Source organism: Trachemys scripta, chromosome 3 (assembly GCF_013100865.1).
Source record: "Trachemys scripta elegans isolate TJP31775 chromosome 3, CAS_Tse_1.0, whole genome shotgun sequence".
NCBI classification, from domain to species: domain Eukaryota; kingdom Metazoa; phylum Chordata; order Testudines; family Emydidae; genus Trachemys; species Trachemys scripta.
Window position 1 is genome coordinate 136,858,320 of NC_048300.1, and position 18,292 is coordinate 136,876,611.

At 42.9% G+C, this 18,292-nt stretch overlaps 1 protein-coding gene across 2 annotated transcripts in view; it reads right to left on the reverse strand.

Annotated features, from left to right (window-relative positions):
- Nucleotides 1-5,098: 5,098 nt before the first annotated feature.
- The window catches only part of PM20D2 (peptidase M20 domain containing 2), a 36,902-nt gene continuing 23,708 nt past the window's right edge, over nucleotides 5,099-18,292 (reverse strand). Inside the window, exons 5-7 of one of the 2 annotated variants that reach the window (XM_034766050.1) lie at nucleotides 15,946-16,081; nucleotides 11,923-12,030; nucleotides 5,099-6,924 (exon numbers count right to left, since the gene is read on the reverse strand). In XM_034766050.1, the coding sequence (XP_034621941.1) occupies nucleotides 6,725-6,924; nucleotides 11,923-12,030; nucleotides 15,946-16,081 (444 nt within the window). In that variant the 3' untranslated portion in view covers nucleotides 5,099-6,724. Of the gene's footprint in view, nucleotides 6,925-11,922; nucleotides 12,031-15,910; nucleotides 16,082-18,292 lie in introns of both variants that reach the window. The other variant, XR_004645186.1, reaches the window with a different exon arrangement.

An 18,292-nucleotide genomic window follows, 5' to 3' on the forward strand; every position in this document is an offset into this window, starting at 1 on the left:
AAGAGAGCCCCACATCAGAATATCCCATAGCTCACCTGAGAGGTGAGAGAATGGAGAGAAGTTGAGCTATCTGCAGGGCAGGCAGCTACAGATCACTGAAGAATGATGACCTGAAAGATGGCCTAGAAGGCCAGAGCCAGTCCACAGGCCAAACATTTGATTTATCTGGATCATCTCTAAAGATAAAGCATGACCCTAGTTCAAAAAAGCAAGAGATATCATAATGAAAACCTGTATTTCACATGGTGGCACAAAGTGCTGCTAGGCATACATTGCAAGTGCTTGCTTAAAATAGATGTGGTTTGGCCTTTTCTCTACCCCACACACAAAATATTTGTTACAGAATGGAAACGTACATCAGTTACCTTCCAAAACTCAGTCAGCAAATGCAGAGTAGCACCTAGTCAGTCAAGTATTCCAAAGGATTTGACCAGTACAAGACTATTTTAAATAACATTCATCTGCCACCTTTGTTTTTTATTCTGAGTTATTAAACCAAAACAATAAGTACTCAAACCACCACAGCCACTAAATACAGTTTATTTTTACTTAAGATTTAATGTGTACTGAATACACTGCACATCACTAAAAGCTTATTGCACAATCAAAAGCAATAGTGATAGCAGAACAGCAATGATTTACTAGAAAACACAAGTAAAGAGCATACCTGATATACAATAAGCTTTGATGAAAGGATACTCTACCCTTATAACCAGCTGAAGTACCTGTTTTGTAACATACAAGGTTCTTTCTTCCTCAAAAACAGCTTCATGAAAGGAGGAATTCTCTATAGAGGTGTTTCATAGGCTGCTTTTACTTTCTAGGCACATCTTTTGCTCAAGTTCTAGGATGGATATTTATCAGATCACTAAAAAACAACAGAGGGTCCTGTGGCACCTTTAAGACTAATAGAAGTATTGGGAGCATAAGCTTTGCAATATACAAAAACCTGTAGGAGAACACTTCAACTTCCCTGGCCACACAATAGCAGATGTAAAGGTAGCCATCTTACAGCAAAAAAACTTCAGGACCAGACTCCAAAGAGAAACTGCTAGCTCCAGTTCATTTGCAAATTTGACATCATCAGATCAGGATTAAAACAAAGAGACTGTGAATGACTATCCAACTACAGAAGTAGTTTCTCCTCCCTTGGGCCTGGTCCACACTAACCCCCCCACTTCAGACTAAGGTACGCAAATTCAGCTACATTAATAACGTAGCTGAATTCGAAGTACCTTAGTCCGAACTTACCGCGGGTCCAGACGCGGCAGGCAGGCTCCCCCAATCGATGCCACATACTCCTCTCGCCGAGCTGGAGTACCGGCGTCAACGGCGAGCACTTCTGGGATCGATCCCAGAAGATCGATTGCCTGCTACCGAACCAGGAAGTAAGTATAGACCTACCCTTGGTGTTCACACCTCAACTGCTAGCAGAGCACCTCACCCACCCTGATTGAACTAACCTTGTTATCTCCATACTGATTTATACCTGCCTCTGGAGATTTCCATTACTTGCATCTGAAGAAGTGAGGTTCTTACCCATGAAAGCTTATGCTCCCAATACTTCTGTTAATCTTAAAGGTGCCACAGGACCCTCTGTTGCTTTTTACAGATTCAGACTAACACGGCTACCCCTCTGATATCAGATCACTGCAGCTTATTAGACATGAAGAGGTATACATTCATCACAAGAGTTTTATATGGATCCTGCAACCCTAAGATAAATATGCTGCACTTAGGTGTCACACTTATTCAACTTCAAGTAAATAATTATAGCCAGCTAGTAATGCATTTTGAATAATTGGTACAATTGAATATTTATGCCAAAGATACTCCAATATTTTTCAAAACTGAGGGTACTTTGAATAAAGTGTAAACAGAGAATTGGGGGAAAGAGGAAGCAATTATAGCAATAAAAAGCTAGAAAGAGACACCATGTGGGGTTTTCAAAAATGCCAACGTGATTCAGGAGCACAGGTAACAAAGTCAATTGGACTTGTGCTCCCATGTCACTTAGGCTCGGATCCACAAAGGGACTTAGATGCTGTGACTCTGAGCATTGCAATGCCTCACTTTGAGGTGCCTAGAAAAATCACAAGAACAACACTGCAATCCACAAAGCCTGAGTTAGATGCCAAAGCTCCTATTCACTGAATGGGGAGAGGTGCCTTAGAATGCAACCCACAAAAGTCAGCAGGCTAGGTGGGGAGCCACTTATGATAGCCAATGGAAAATGCCAAAGAGAGGGTTGTGTGTTGAACCTGCCTATCTCGGAGTGATCCATGAAAAAGAACCCTTCTTTTGGAGTTAGATGGCTTAGGTGTCTAAGTTATTTCTTGTAGGAATGAGTTAGGCACCTGCCTCATTCCACACGAAAGTAGCTGGAAGATGAGGAGCCCACCTTATAACTTTTCATCTACTGCACTCACCTGGGATATGGGAAACCCAGGTTCAATTCCTCTCCACACATACTTAATGGGGAAAAGAGGATTTGAACAGTGGTTTCCCACTTCTCAGGAGTGTATTCTAACCACTGAGTTTTGGGATAGTCTGATGGGTGAGGGGAGGGGGCTCCCTCAGTCTCTCCTGTTGAAGCTGTTCTGCTATGTATAATAAAGAGTGATTGGACCAGGGGGACTGGACCCTGGGTCTAACCCCCAGGCTAGAGTCACTCTCTGGCTGGCCCAATGAGTGTTTAAATATTTATCCACAGTGGCACCCTCATTGGGACAGCAAGAGAATTAACTCTGTAGCTTAGAGCACCCACCTGGCAGGTAAAATTTTCCAAAAATTTAGGCATTGGCCTATAATTAACCTTCACCTTGTATAACTGAATACAATTCTCCTTGCCCCCCCCCACACCTCAAATAGGGAAGAAACAGATGTGTAGAAAAGCAGTATGAGGAGGGGGAAGGAGAAATATTCCTCACCCACGCCACTTCTAAAGGAACTGCAAGGAGAGGGGAAAGGAAAGAAGATATTGCACTGGAGTTAGAGCCACAAACTCACATCATCACATCTTGAAATGGCCTTGTAAGGTTTGCAATGTTATGTCAATTAAACATCATCATCCAATACTGATGCTATATCATAATGCAAAATGCCAGGAAGCATCAATACATAGTATTGCAATGTTGGGGCTCAGATGTAAAGTTCTCAGAATAATTTCTGCAGATGGTTTAGAAGTATTATTGCTACATTTGTGCATTAGCATTATGTCAGGATAAAGTGTGCACAGTTTAATAACCAGGCCTACAGTTAACTTGCCCTGAAGTCCATTAATTCTTTCAAAATTGGTTTATTATTGCTGCAGAAAATAGGACGCACACAAGTAGGAAATGAACATCATAATCTGTGTGAACTAAATGCTGAAAGAAAACTAGTTCCTTACACATCACACTAAATTAGAAAAATGAGGTCAAGTTACAGGTTCAAGTAGAGTTGACAGCTCTGCAGAACAAAAAAAGGCTTAAAACTGCAAAGGGTACCAGCACTTGTTTGAACCCAACCCACTGTAGAGAAGGTAGAACAGATAAATCCCTGTAAGAACTAGAAGTTTAATTCTGTGCTTCAGTTGGTAGAGAGTGGAGGGGAGAAACGAACACTCTGTCTTTGCAACTCTCAAACTGTTTAATGTAGGTGTTTTGAATCCAATGTTAGTGAAATGTGTCAGACACTTGAAACAAAAGGTCCCCTACTTATCTACAAGATAGGGCTGCAGAAATATGAATTACCTATACCTCACAATTGTTGTATGCAGTGTTGTTGTAGCTGTGTTGGTCCCAGGATCTTAGAGAGACAAGGTCGGTGAGGTAATATCTTTTACTGTACCAACTTCTATTGGTGAGAGAGACAAGCTTTCGAGCATACCAAGAGAAATCCCAGACCTGAAGAAGAGCTCTGTGTAAGCTCAAAAGCTTGTCTCTCTCACCAACAAAAGTTGGTCGAATAAAAGATATTACCTCCACCCACTCTCTCTCTCATACCTCAATGAGGACTTACAACTATTTCTAAAGGAGATACCACCAAAAAACCACAACAAAACAACCCATGAAGGCCAATCAAACATGAAGATTTTTCCTTTGGTCTTGTGCTAATCAACTGGAAAGGCCAAAGGTTCAATGAAATCCTAGATTTATAATATTTTGCCCCTTGAACCTTTAGCCTTTCCACTTGATCAGCACAAGACCACAAGATAAATCTGCTGTCAGGGATGCCTCCCCAGTACTTCAAACAATTTTGAAACAGGAGAGTGGTTTCAGTTTTATCCATTAAGGAAACCTCCAGTTAGAACAACCTGTAGTCCCAGCAGGGTGCATTTTAAATGGACCAAGTGGAAGAGCAGCATTGTCATCTCTAAAGGCTACAGCCAATATATACGTTTATGTTTAACTTTTAGCTGGTTTGGGTTAGGATTCTCTCAGTCAGGACAAGGGGAATGCTGTGAGATGAGGGTTTGTACATCCTTATCTGACACAATGGGGCTTATGGATTCTTGAAGAACTTCAGGGAAACCAATATTTTTACCTGCTGATCCAAAACCTGTAAAACTTTGGATACAGGCAAGATCTTAATTGGCTATAAGATGAAGAATCAGTCTCCTATTAATCCAAGGACAAATACTGTTAGCTAAAAGGATCGATGGACTATTGATGACAGTGACTGAAGTGTTTGGATAAATACTGAGATACTACAATATTTTTTTTTTTAAAAAAAAGGTCTGAAGAAATCCAGGGCCCACTATTTTATAGTGTAGCCTAACATGTAATTTCTCAAAGATCAAAGGGAAAAGAATGTATGTGCTCTAAACTAGAGAATGGAACACAGGGATCAGAAACCTTTGGCACGCAGCCCGCCAGGGTAAGCTCCCTGGCAGGCACATCCCTCGGCCCATGCCGCTTCCCGCAGCACCTATTGGCCTGGAGCGGCGAACTGCGGCCAGTGGGAGCTGTGATCAGCCGAACCTGTGGACGCAGCAGGTAAACAAACCGGCCCGGCCCGCCAGGGTGTTTACCGGGGGGGGGGGGGGGGGGGGGGGGCACGTGCCAAAGGTTGCCGATCCCTGGTAACATCAGCAGAGGTATTGAAGTTTCTCTAGGAAGAAAAAAATGGTAAATTTATTATCTAAGTAACTTTTAAACAAGATGATTATGAAAATGTTCATTTGCTATACAATTGTATGGGACTTAGCTTCCAGTTGGTATTACATGCAGCATTTTGAATACAAAAGTTCTGAGATTTAACTTTGTATAATGTTTTCCAGAAAGTCCTGAACAGACAAACACTGTTCTATGATTTACCACAGAAACTAAGTACATGGGGAAATATAAGAGTAGGTGTATATAGTTTACTCCATTGTCCATCAACATTAGGGAAAAAAAAAAATCTCTAAGTCAGATATGTATCTGAAAGAATACCAATTACACCTCTACCTCGATACAACGCTGTCCTCGGGAGTCAAAAAAATCTTACCGCGTTATAGGTGAAACTGCGTTATATCAAACTTGCTTTGATCCACCGGAGTGCGCAGCTCTCTCCCCTCCATCCCCCCGGAGCACTGCTTTATCGCATTATAACTGAATTAGTGTTATATTGGGTCGCGTTATATTGAGGTAGAGATGTACATTCCATTTTGCGCAGCTGTTCTCTTTGCTTGGTTATGTTAGTGTTGAATCCTAGTCTTTCAACAACACATGATTTGGAAATTGACAGGAATGAGAGCTGGGGAGACTATTTCTGTATGACAAAGCACAAGGGCTAAGAATTAAAATAAATAAAATAATTCTAAAAAATAGATTTGATGCTGGGTTTGAGAAAATTGCACTGGTTTTAATTTAAGCTGTTTTTAAACCAACTTAAGCAAAATTTTGTGTGGACACTTATTTTGGTTTAGCTTAAACAGATTATTAAACTTAAGTTAAACCAAAATATAAGGAGTGTTTATGAAGCCTTTTGTACTAGTTTAACTGAATTGGCTTTAAAAAAAAAAAAAAAAAAGATTGACACCTTTAAACAGGTGCAGCTTTCTCCTGCAGACAAGACCTACGTTGAACTCCTATGAGCAAGCCCTGATTTTTGGAAGCATTCCGTTCCAATTAAGTTCTGTGGGAGATGCTAGGAGCTCAGCACCACTGAAAAATAAGGCTACCAATTTAGGCACCTACATAGAATTTTATTTTAGGCACCCTATTTTGGCTCAAGTGTACAGATTTACCCTCTCTGGTATGTTACTTTCCCCTGAAAGTTTGTACTTTAGCTAGGGGATGGGGTTGTTATACATCTTGTACAGATTTCAACACATGGTTCCTCCAGTCCTTCCCCACAAAAGGTTTACCATGACAGGTCAATGTTTTTAGGGTATTTTTAATAGGTGAGCTTTTCTATATGGTTCTGCCATCTTAACCTGAAATGTGGATGTTGTAGCTGTAGACTGAAGTACTGTGCAAAAAGCATTCAACCAATTGTCTGTCACTGTGGATCAACCATCCAAATAGCGTGTATCATTTTATAGCATGCAAAATTACAACTACATGATTATTTTTAAGAGGAAATTTTTTTTGAAAGTAATGAGACCATTTGGTTTCCCTACATCCCTTAAAAAAAAAAAAAAAGTCAAAAGTCAAAAGTCAACCTTCCTCCAGCTAAGAAATCTGTCCTGCCTCCTTTAGAATTCAAGTAGAACATTTATTCCGTTAACATGGAAGTATTTAGGTTTTAGTTTTGTTTAACGTGTTGCACACGCTGCCGCTGGGCCAGATTCTTTGCCTTGTTCCGTTACATTTAAGTGGCCTTTCTCTTTTAGAGTCGTTTGTCTGAAGTCTTCTCTGACTTTTTCCAACAGATCTGGCTTGAAGATAACATCTAGTGCAGTCATTGCCAAAGCTTTTGCTGCACGTAGAGTGTAGAACTGTGCTTCTTGAGACCCTGTGGTAAAACCAAAACACCACTTCAGGTTAAAAATCTAGCCACTGAAAATCTGTACAACAGCAAAGCATTCAAATAAATTAATATTATTGGAAATAGAACAACCTTAAAAAAGTCAAAGTCTCAGTGACATCTAACTAAAACCAATATTACTTGTTTTACAGAAAGTCCTACTTGTAGAACGTAAAATGCCTGGAAATGAACAACTGAGGGATCCCATCTATTTCCCAGTGCCATATAATCCTGTCAGTATGTGGATTTTTTTCTAAACCTGTAACAGGAAGCTAGGCAGAAGGGACTGGAGGGGTTTATGATAAGCTCTACAATAAAGCAGAGAGAACATAGCTTTAAAAATAAATGCCAAAACACTTCATTAAAGGAGGTAAGGCTGCCCAGTGGTGCCTCCCACCCTTCTAGAATGTGGGGTGGTGAACCTTAAACCCGAAAAGCAGAAAATAAAAATTTACAATACATGCCACCACTGCAATGCAGCTTTAACTCTGCTGTGCTCAAGTGACATCCCAACACACACACACACACACACACACACTCCCACTATCCAGAATGGGTTGGAACCAGAACACATGACAACTGTAGGACATTTTGGCTAAGGCAAAACTCAGTTTTAGCTTGGGTGACAAATGTTACCACTCCCTCACCCTTGCCCAGAGGACTGCTTCTGACACACTGCCTTCACTAAGCCCCAGGGTCACATATGCCAGACCCTCCCCTCCTCTCCCCCTCTATTGACAATCCCCATGACAAAACCACTGTTGGTCACCGCTACTAGTGCAGCCTAGAGAACTCAGCACTAAATGAGGCATAGTTGATCCCTCGAGGTACACATGTACTATTCTGCATATCACAGTGACAGCTGTGCCAATCTGCTCCAGCTAATCCCTCCACCATTCAGTTCAGCTACATCTAAACAGTAAACTGCTCTGCCTCCACATTCCCAGCGCCGCGCATCCAGCCTCATACACCACCAGTTCCACCCTCCTCTCTGCCACTCCATTTTTATAACACTCTTGAAGGGGCATGCTGGAATGCATACAGATAAATGATGCAATTTAATCTTAACTCTGCATTAAGTGTTTTGGCATTTTATTTCCTTGTTTCCTGCCTATCTTGGCCCCTGGACCTTTTTGTCACTTGCAGGGTGGTTTGTACAGTCATTGGTGGTAGAAAGGCTGTGGAAGAGCCCTTCGCGTATATGATTGTTTGCGGTGATTCCTCTTCAGAGCTGAAATATAGGTGCCCAGGGAAGAGAAGGTTGACCTGGAGTGTGTGTTTTTTGTTTGTTTGTTTTTGTTTTTTTAAATAAGTATAAAGACATCTGTTTTCTCACTGAAGAGATTGGTTTTAAAGGACAAGTCCTCTATGCTGTTCTGAACCTCCCTGGGGAACCCCAAAAAGTGGAGCCATAACTCCCACTGCATTACTATTGCAGTCATCATAGATTTTGATGTGGTATCGGCTGCATCCACTGCAGAATGCGAGGTTTCAGACACACATCTACTTTCCTCAACAAAGGGCTGGGGAATTGAGCCCTGTCCTGGGGAGTTTATCTTTGAAATCTAGTAACTGAATAGTTCATAAAAATCATGTTTCACTTACAGGGTCTAGTAGTTAGAAATTCTGAATAGGAAGCTGGTGGATGTCAATACCTTCCTCCCCAGAAGGTTAAGATGTTTAGCTCCCTTATTGGAAGGAGCAGCCCTGGGGTGTTGCTGCCTTAATCTTTCCATAGTTGCTTGTACTACTAGAGAGTCTGGGGTCAGGGTGAGTGCAAAAGGAGCAGAAATCTTGTTAAGACACAAAGTAGCCCTTCTTAACCATTTTAGGAATAGAGGTACACGTTGCAGGTGCATGCCATACCACTCCAACTGGTTCCATATGGCATTTGCTGGGAGTGCTAGCCAACTGGGTCTGGTGGGCTGCAGAATGCTCAAGAGCTTTGGCTGAATATCTTCAACTTCCTTAATAGAATTTGAAGCTCTGCTGCCACCCTTTGCAATAGTCCTTGTTATTGCCTATGGTCACTGGGGCGGGGGGGGGGGGGAAAGAGGGGCTGAAGATGGGGCAATTGCCTCATCCATTGAGGAAGATAATATACTTGGGGGTACCGCACGGTGGATCTAATTCATAATCTTCCTCTTCCACGTATCCTGTGGAGCTGGCTGCTGTCATCCAAAAGGAAAGGGATGGTGTGAGTCTCTGGTAGAGCATATGGATCTGGGGTATTGTGCATAAGGGTCCCAGGGTTCCCAATAGGGCCAATCTGAAGGGTCAAAGGTTGATTGGGGTGGACCCTAGGGCATTACCCACGTTCTCTTGGAAGCCCTGTCTGTGCTAACCTCCCTAAGTTGAGGAGTTGACTGTTCGTCTTAGGCATCGGATTCAGCCAATGAGAAGGCCAGATCTAGGCCCAATGGTGGTACTGCCAGTATCAGTGGGAGTAAATTTCAGCTTGTGGATGAAATAGGGGAATGACTTCTTCAGGCGCATCCTCTTCTGGGATAAATATGTAATTCAGAAGGACCAGGCTTGAAAGTAGAGGAGATTGGAGGACCAGGAAGACTAAGATATCCTTTGTAGTAGAATATGTCACAGTTCTTCCTGGAGTACAAGGAGACCCGGTTGTCGTTGCGTCAGATCCAGTGCCATTACAGATTCAGTGTTTCCTTTTGGGACTGCCTGGGTACTGCCGTGGAGAGAGGGTCCTGTCTGGAGCTCTTCATTGGTATTGGCAGTTGATGGTCCTTTGACTTAGAGATTGCAGTCAGCACTGGCTTTGCTCTGGTGTGCTTTCCCTTCATAGTCGAAAGGCCTAGGCCGACTAAAGTTCTTGGGACCTGCAAACAAAGACTCACCCTACTTGGAAGTAGTAAACAAAACAAAAAATCCCTTCTCCTGGACATTGGATTAGAGGGGGACATGTTTTTATACCCATGAGAAGCCCGAAACAATGGTTCTTTAACTGAGCCAGCCTTTACTTGAGAGTTCATGTTCAGAGGGGCACTGCTTGAGATCTCCAGATGATGCAGAGAAGGCAGACTCCCTGGCCTGGATCTGACTGGGGTCTCATGGTTTTTTCCCCATGAGGTACTTCCTCCGTCAGAACTCTATTCTCCCCTCGGGGTGGGACCGAGCAACAGATACTGCACTTGGCAGAGATATGAGCCTCTCCAAGGCAGTAAAGGGAGCATTGGTGGTCATCACTGAATGGGACATAGCAGGGGAAGGAGACAGTTTTCAAATCCCAGAATTCCTAGCAGAGTCCTACTCCTGAAAGGAACAGGAGTACTTGTGGCACCTTAGAGACTAACAAAATTATTAGAGCATAAGCTTTCGTGGACTCCAGCCCACTTCTTCGGATGCATAAGTGGGCTGTAGTCCACAAAAGCTTATGCTCTAATAAATTTGTTAGTCTCTAAGGTGCCACAAGTACTTCTGACTCCTGAAAGGGGAGACAAAATAAGGTCATCAGGGTGAGTAAAATAAGCTACACTAACTATACAAAAAAAAAAAACTAAAAAAATCACTAATGAACTATATTCAATTATATTTACAGAGATGAAGACAAACTTGATGCAAAGATACTTCTGGACACTGGAGGATTCTGACTCAGGCCATGCAGCAGGAAGAAGGAACTGAGAGGCAGTTGGTCCACACTGCCCCTTATATTCTTGGTGCAGAGCAAGAGGAGAACTAGGGCAAAGGTGCGGACCAACGGAGGCTGTTTGCAAGATTTTCCTGGTCTCAGGGGTATGTATGCATGTCCATGTGTGGAATACACATAGGGACCAGCACTCGAGGAAGTCTAAGTTATGGTTTGACAAATGACTGGAATGCCTAGGCGGCAATGCTACTAACATTTAGTGTGTCAAAAACCAGAGCTTCCAGCCTGGTTTCAAAAACCCAGACAGCAACAGAAAGATTAGACATTTTAAGCTAGGGCAAAAATTCCTTAACATACAAAGCATCATGCGTTAAGCCTCTCAAAAATACTGAAAGACATCTCAGGGAACCCAAACAAAAAGGAGAGTTTCTAGACTAAGCCATATCAGAGAAACTTCAATTTAAAGAGTTTTCAAAAAAAAGTTAACCTGGGGTATGTTTTCAGACCACCATAACTTAAAAATTCCTTTCCTGATTTTCAACTAAATTAAGATGCAACATGCATCATTTCAGAAAGACCAGATTTCTTTCTGAATAACTGTGGGGCACAAACTTAAAGAAGGAACTCAGGCTTCTAACAGCTTCAACCTTAAATATGGGACACCTACCACCACTCAGTTTTCAATTTGAAAAATATGACAAGTATTCTCCAGCCAATTTTAGTTTCTATGGCTATTTCAGCCTTTAAAAGTTACCATTTTGATTGAGGAACAACTGTATAGCTCTTTGATTTTTTTTTTTTTTTTTTTTTAATATATAAAGAGCATACAGTCAATTCTTGAAATATTTACTGAATAAATACCATTGCTATCTACGTACTTATTATGTGATCATTGTAATACCTGAGCACCTAAAACTTTACAGGCTTACCATAGCAGGATTCAAAACCAGTGCCCAAACTTGACAAGCACTTAATCTTCTGCATCTCCAGCTCTGCCAAGTGTTTGTATTTTGGTGGATTACTGTTGGTTAATTTACAGCAAATACTAATGGATCAAAACCAATGTTTTATATACATCCTCTTAACGGTTACTTATAATCGGAGTACATTAGTCTCAAACAATTGAGAGAATATTTCTAGCAAGCTAATTAATAGCTTTTCAATTTCCATCCTATAATGCAACTTTTAAAGGCAACCTTTTATAGGAGAGAAAGTAATATAGGATGACATCCTTCAAAACTGTATGAGGCACACTTTAGGACTAGTACTTTATTGAATGTGGCTTTAACCATAAAATGTTAGTGGACATTCTTCTATATTTAAAGTTTCAAAGAACACCTATAAATTAGAGCCCTGTTCACTTCAAAAGCAATTACCTGAAGCTGCAGTGTATGGCTCAGTATGGTTCAATGCATCTGAGCCAATGTAAAAATAGGGATGAATCCCAGGAATCACATACGTAACATTCCCAAAGTCAGTGGAACCTAGGAAGAGACAAAGAAGCTTGCTCAATGAACAAATATTATAATGTACAGCTTTTAAGACAAATTAAAAAATCTGGGTTACTACAGTTCAGGTGTGTATAACAGTACAGTAATCACTATCTAGAACATCATATCTGGTCATGTTACTAACAAAGCAGAGTCAATACTTATTTGATTTTGCACTTCTATTTAACAGCAGTGCACATGGAACAAGTTCACTCAAATACAGTGCCTCCTTACAACACAGATCAGTAAGTGCAGAGTTTTATAGAGATCCGTTCCTCCTTGGGGTTAGTGGCAGGATTGGAGATGACTGGAGATACGGGAGCCTTCTATAACCACTGTGCCCAAGGATCTGTGCCCACAATCAGGTACTTGTGGAGATCCACTAGTTCCTGTTTTCTAGAAGGCTTCCAAAGCTCAACAGCACCAGGCTGGTGCCATCCCTCAAGTGTGAATATACAAAAGCAACATTCTTGAAGAACTTGATACCACAGTAAGCAGCAATTTCTGTGGCTTCTATCTATTCTCATTTGTGGGAGTCTAAGCAAACTGTACAACTCAAAGTAGGGCTGAGGAATTCTAGCGAAACAAGGATTGCAGAAGAGCCCTTGGAAAGTAAGGTCACTTCTAGATGCCAAATCAAGAGATTAATGTTTTGTAAAGATGCCACATAGCAGTCCTGTAGATGTTTACAATGGGAATTTTAGACACATGCCATCAGTGAGGCATGGTCAAGGGAATTCTAACATCTTGAGGTAAGCATAGTATCTCAATGCACAGCATGAGCCATTTAGACAGGTGCTGAATGAAAACGGGATTCCCTTCATACTGATCATTCAAGAGTTACAAAGTGTTTCCTACTTGATGAATGACATGTTCTATCCATATATGGAGTCTAGTTTTCCCACTGGTGAGAATGAGGTTTTGGGAAGAATTTGTGAAAGAGGAATTCCTATTAGAACTCACTGCTCACTCTTCTCACAACTGTGACTGGAATTAGAAAATTTATCTTTGAGGACAGATTAAATAAAGCGTTCTCTCAGACTCAAAAAATACCTCTATCAAGAGCAGATCCATCTCAAGACAAGGTCTTTGACTGGAAGGAAGACATTACTAGTTCCTTCAGTCAATCCACCACTAAGTCTTAAAGACTACAACTTTCCTTTGGAAGGTGACAGAGAGAGATTGCCAATAAAGAGACTTGAGAATCTTCATCTCATACAATGAGAACAGAAAGTATAAGATTAAGTGGAGCAAGTAGTCCACAATAGACAAAATGGAAGCAGAACAGAAACATGGTTATCTCTTGCCAAAACAATGAACCTTTCCCACTTTAGTAGTGTGGTCTGAATGAACCCCCGTTTTGGCATAGCACATATCCGATGTATTTAAGGTCCAATGGCTCAGATTGTCAGACCATCTTCTTAGTCAACAGTTCAGAGACCTGGGGAGACAAAATGGAGGCTCCAGGAGTTCTATATGCTCGCATTGCCAAGCTCAAATCAGATTAAGAGAATTTTAACCTGTCTTGTTTTATTTTTCTGATCATTAGAAGAATATATGGAATTGTCAGAGACATCCTAGTACACCAGCACATCAGAAGGGATCCACTACAGATTTCCTATGCATACCTCCTTTGGAGCAGAACTATAGGCATCTTTCTTGCTATTGCTGGAAAAGAGGTAAAATGGTAACCCATCTTCTGAAGATCATTTCACTACTAACTTAGAAAGAAATTATTTGTGATGAGCCTAAGGTAGCCAGATGCTGAGACACCATTATCAACTCAAACCATGCTATCAGATAACTTTTTCAAAAACTGGGTAATGTTAGATTTTCCCCTTCTTTTCATCATCTTGTGTTCCTCTATAGAGGAATACTATTTCTATCAGAAGTCTTCTGATCGCTCTGCATCCAAGCAACAGGACTCTGCCACCAGCTAATCAGATTGCGGTCACACAAGTTGCTTGACCTTTCTAGTTGCTGCCTAGGTAGTCAAATTTGATTCAGGAAACATTAACATTGGCTTGTGGCAGTCTCCATTGTGGAGATGCAGCCTTTGTGGCCACAGTTCTGTGCCTACTTCAACGGAGAAGGTCCAACTACTAAAAGGGCAGAAGTGTGCCTTGAAGTGAATACTGAAACTTTGGTCAGATCACGGAGCATATAATAGAACCCAGAAATTATCATCATCTACCTATCTCACAAACATGAATGGAGGAGGGAAAATCCAAAGATTTCAAGAAGCTTCACTATGGAGTCCTAGCTTTTAACAGTGATGTTTTCGAGAACTGCTGGCTCCCTCGCAACCTGCCTCAGTGTCTTCTGTGGAGGCTCTGCTTCATTCTGACAAGTCAAAGTATGCCATCATCTCAATTGTTGGGGCCTCATGCACACGAAGCTGTTGAACTTGAAGGAATAAAAAAAGATCTTGTAGTGAAGCTACACCACAGGGTGTAAGGGGAATCAGGTCATGGCACTGAAAGCCATAATGGCACCAAGTCAAAGCCAGATCAGGTTCACACTTAGGGCTTTCTCCTTCACTTGAGGCTAGTTCTGCGCCAGATAAGCAGAATACTGAAGTGCGCAATTTGAGGGATTAGAGTAATTCTTCAAAACCTGCTTAACCTCCTAGGGCAACACCTGCAAGCAGATTTGCACATTTGACTTCTCTGCTGTACAGACATTGCAGAAGCAACTGAGGTGTCTTCCTTCTCTGTCAATTGTGAGAACAGATATCCTAAAAGAATATATTGAATCCACATTCAACCTTTAAGCCATTAAGCCTCTTACCTTAAAAGAAGCAGAGACGTTACAAATATAGTGACAGAAACACTCAATACACAAAACAAAGGCCAGGCCATAGAGAAACTTGAGTTTCAAGGTCTCCAGAGGCCAGCTCCTAAAGTCAGAGTTCCTGGGTTTCTCCCATTTCCCACCATGACAATGAAAGAACACAAAAAGTTGTGAAGACCCACCAATCTGAATGAAGGCCAGGAGGAAGACAGTATCAGAGGGGTAGCCGTGTTGGTCTGAATCTGTAAAAAGCAACAGAGGGTCCTGTGGCACCTTTAAGACTAACAGAAGTATTGGGAGCATAAGCTTTCGTGGGTAAGAACCTCACTTCTTCAGATGCAAGTAATGGAAATCTCCAGAGGCAGGTAGAATAGCTTATGCTCCTAATACTTCTGTTAGTCTTAAAGGTGCCACAGGACCCTCTGTTGCTTTTTAGGAGGAAGACAGTAAAAGATATCCAATGCCATTAATGCTGGATGGGATGAAGAAAAGCTAGAGCAAGAGTAGCTAAAGAGGGGCAGCTTTTGCAGAGGACCATGGTCAAAGCTGGAAGGTTCTGAAGGTAATTGTTAAAGATCAGGAGGAGTGAGTGAACACCACTAGTAGGGAATTCATGCTTTTTCTCTTGGTCCATAAAGGCAATGGTAGCAAGAATTTAACAGCTTTGGGCATTTCACTTGTTTTGTGATGGAAGGCCAAGACTCTGCAGTGAGAATCTCCCCAGCATTTCCTTACTAAATTCTACACACTTTGGGTGTCAGTGATAGAAATGTTTTTTGGGGATTTTGTGGTCTAATTTAGGATTTTTAGAAAAAAGCAGTACTTTGCTTTTCATCTTTAGAATTTGGTGTTTCACCTATACAAACAAATTTGCAGTAATCAACATGAAAGTATGGGTTAATATAGTCCTTTTGAAGAGTGTGATTTACTCATTTGCCTTCCTTACTGATCAGTTATCTTCACTTAATTTCCCCTCATGCCCCCATTTCCACTTGAAATATATGCAGTTAATAAGAAATCTTGATCAAGTTCTGACATTTTAAGTCAGCTAATAGTCAAAGCAACCTTTGAGAGATCTCACCTCAAAAATGAGATAAAAACAAGTTCCACGGTTACCTGATGGACCATTCAAAAAAGACTCATCTGCAAGGAATTCCATTCCAAGCTCTTTTCCATTCTCCATGTAAGTTTTCTGCAGACTCTTGTTCTGAAGCACATTGTAGTAATCATGCCTTCCACCTTTGATTTCCACCTCACCAAGAAAAGAGAATGGTTACATTTCCATTCCAATACAAAGCTAAGTTTAACCAAATATGTCATGTTTTTAAACAAATCAAACACTTCATTTACATTTTATAGCCTATGGATATTGAGAGCAAAGTTTAAGAGCGTAAATTTCTTTTCAAAAGGAGTGAGCCTTTGACTGTCAGCATTTAGTCAATTACTGCTTGGACCAAAAACAAAGTTGGGGGAGTTCTGACAGTTTCACACTAGGAAGCCAAGTTCCAGAAGCAAGAACCCTGGTGGAAAGCATCTTTAGAAAAAAGACAGTTACCTGTTCCGTAACTAGCATTCTTCGAGATGTATTGCTCAGGTGTATTCCACTATAGGCGTGTGTGCTTGCCACGTGCACCGGTGCCGGAAGTTTTTCCCTTAGCAGTACCCATAGTGGGGGAGCCCGGCTGCGACCCCCTGGAGTGGCGCCTGTATATCGCACCATAAAGGGGGCTGCATGCTCCCCCCACCCTCAGTTCCATCTTGCCAGACAACTCCGACAGCGGGGAAGGAGGGCAGGATGTGGAATACACCTGAGCGACACATCTCGAAGAACACCAGTTACGGAACAGGTAACTGTCCTTTCTTCTTCGAGTGATTACTCATATGTATTCCACTATAGGTGACTCCAAGCTATACCTGATGGAGGTGGGTAGGAGTTTTAAGTTTTAAGGGTTACCTGGGCGGAGAACTGCCCTACCAAACTCTGCGTCATCCCGCGTTTGGGAGATGATCGCATAGTGCGAGGAGAAGGTGTGGACAGAGGACCACGTAGCAGCCTTACGTATGCCCTGAATAGGGACATGAGCCACATAGGCCACTGACGAGGCCTGAGCTCTCTTCGAATGGGTGCATGCTGCCATATGGCCTAGGATTTGAAGCCACACCCGTGCCGTAGTTACCGGGAAGGCCGTGACTGAGGCGATGAGAGCCATGGCCACCCGTGAGTCTAACAGCGCCCCTATGACGTGTATGCGCTGAACCGGGAGTAACATGGATTGCGCCTCATTTACCGCTAGGCCTAGAGTTGCGCAGGTGTTTAGCGGGAAGTTCATTTGCTCCTGCACCTGAGACCGAGACTTGCCCTTGAGCAGCCAGTCGTCGAGGTAGGGGAAGATCCGCAGCCCTTTCCTCCTGAGGTAGGTCGCCACCACCGCCATGCACTTTGTAAAGACCCTGGGGGCCGTAGAAAGGCCAAAGGGAAGGACCATAAACTGGTAGTGGTCCTGACCCACTAGGAAATGGAGGAAGTGTCTGTGAGCCTCGAAAATATGGATGTGAAAATATGCATCCTGGAGGTCCAGAGCCGTGAACCAATCCCTAGGGTCTAGGGATCGAATAATAGAGGCCAGAGATACCATGCGGAATTTGCAACGAACCAGGAACTGGTTGAGATTCCGCAGATCAAGGATGGGCCTGAGCCCGCCTTTCACCTTTGGGATCAGGAAATACCTGGAGTAAAATCCCTTGCCCTGGAATTCCTGAGGTACCCTCTCCACAGCTCCCAGGGAGAGGAGGCGTGCTACCTCCCAGCCTAGAAGGGGGGCATGCTCCGGGTCCCCGGCCTGCTCCCAGGACAGAGGATGGGAAGGGGGGGGAGGGAGGGCAGGGTGAAACGAACTGCAACCTGTACCCCTGGGAGATGGTGCTGAGGACCCATCGGTCCAACGTTATATGGGACCATTGTAGTTGGAAGGCAGATAGATAAACGGTTGGCAAAACTCAACTTTCTTAACTGGAGGGTTTCCCTGGCAACAGGCCCAGTGACCCCCCCGCAACGAGTCAAAAACGCCTCTTCCCTGTCCTCTTGCCCTTCAAGGGGCCAGGACGTGGGGCCGAACGGGACTGGCGCTAGGATCTACGCCTCTGCTCCCTCTGCCTCTTGGGCAGGGGCTCATATCTTCCCTTAAACTGGGGGAGCTGAGGTTTGAGGCCTGGGCTTGTCCTTGGCGGGCGGGACATACAGGCCTAGCGTCTGCAGGGTGGTGCGGGAATCCTTCATCCCATGCAGACGCATGTCTGTCTGGTCCGCGAACAGGGCCTTCCCGTCGAACGGCAGATCCTGCATGATGGATTGGGACTCCATAGACAGCCCCGACAGTGAGAGCCATGACGCCCTTCGCATAGAGATGACCGAAGCCATCGAACGGGCCGCTGTGTCCGCTGCATCGGAAGCCGCCTGGAGGGC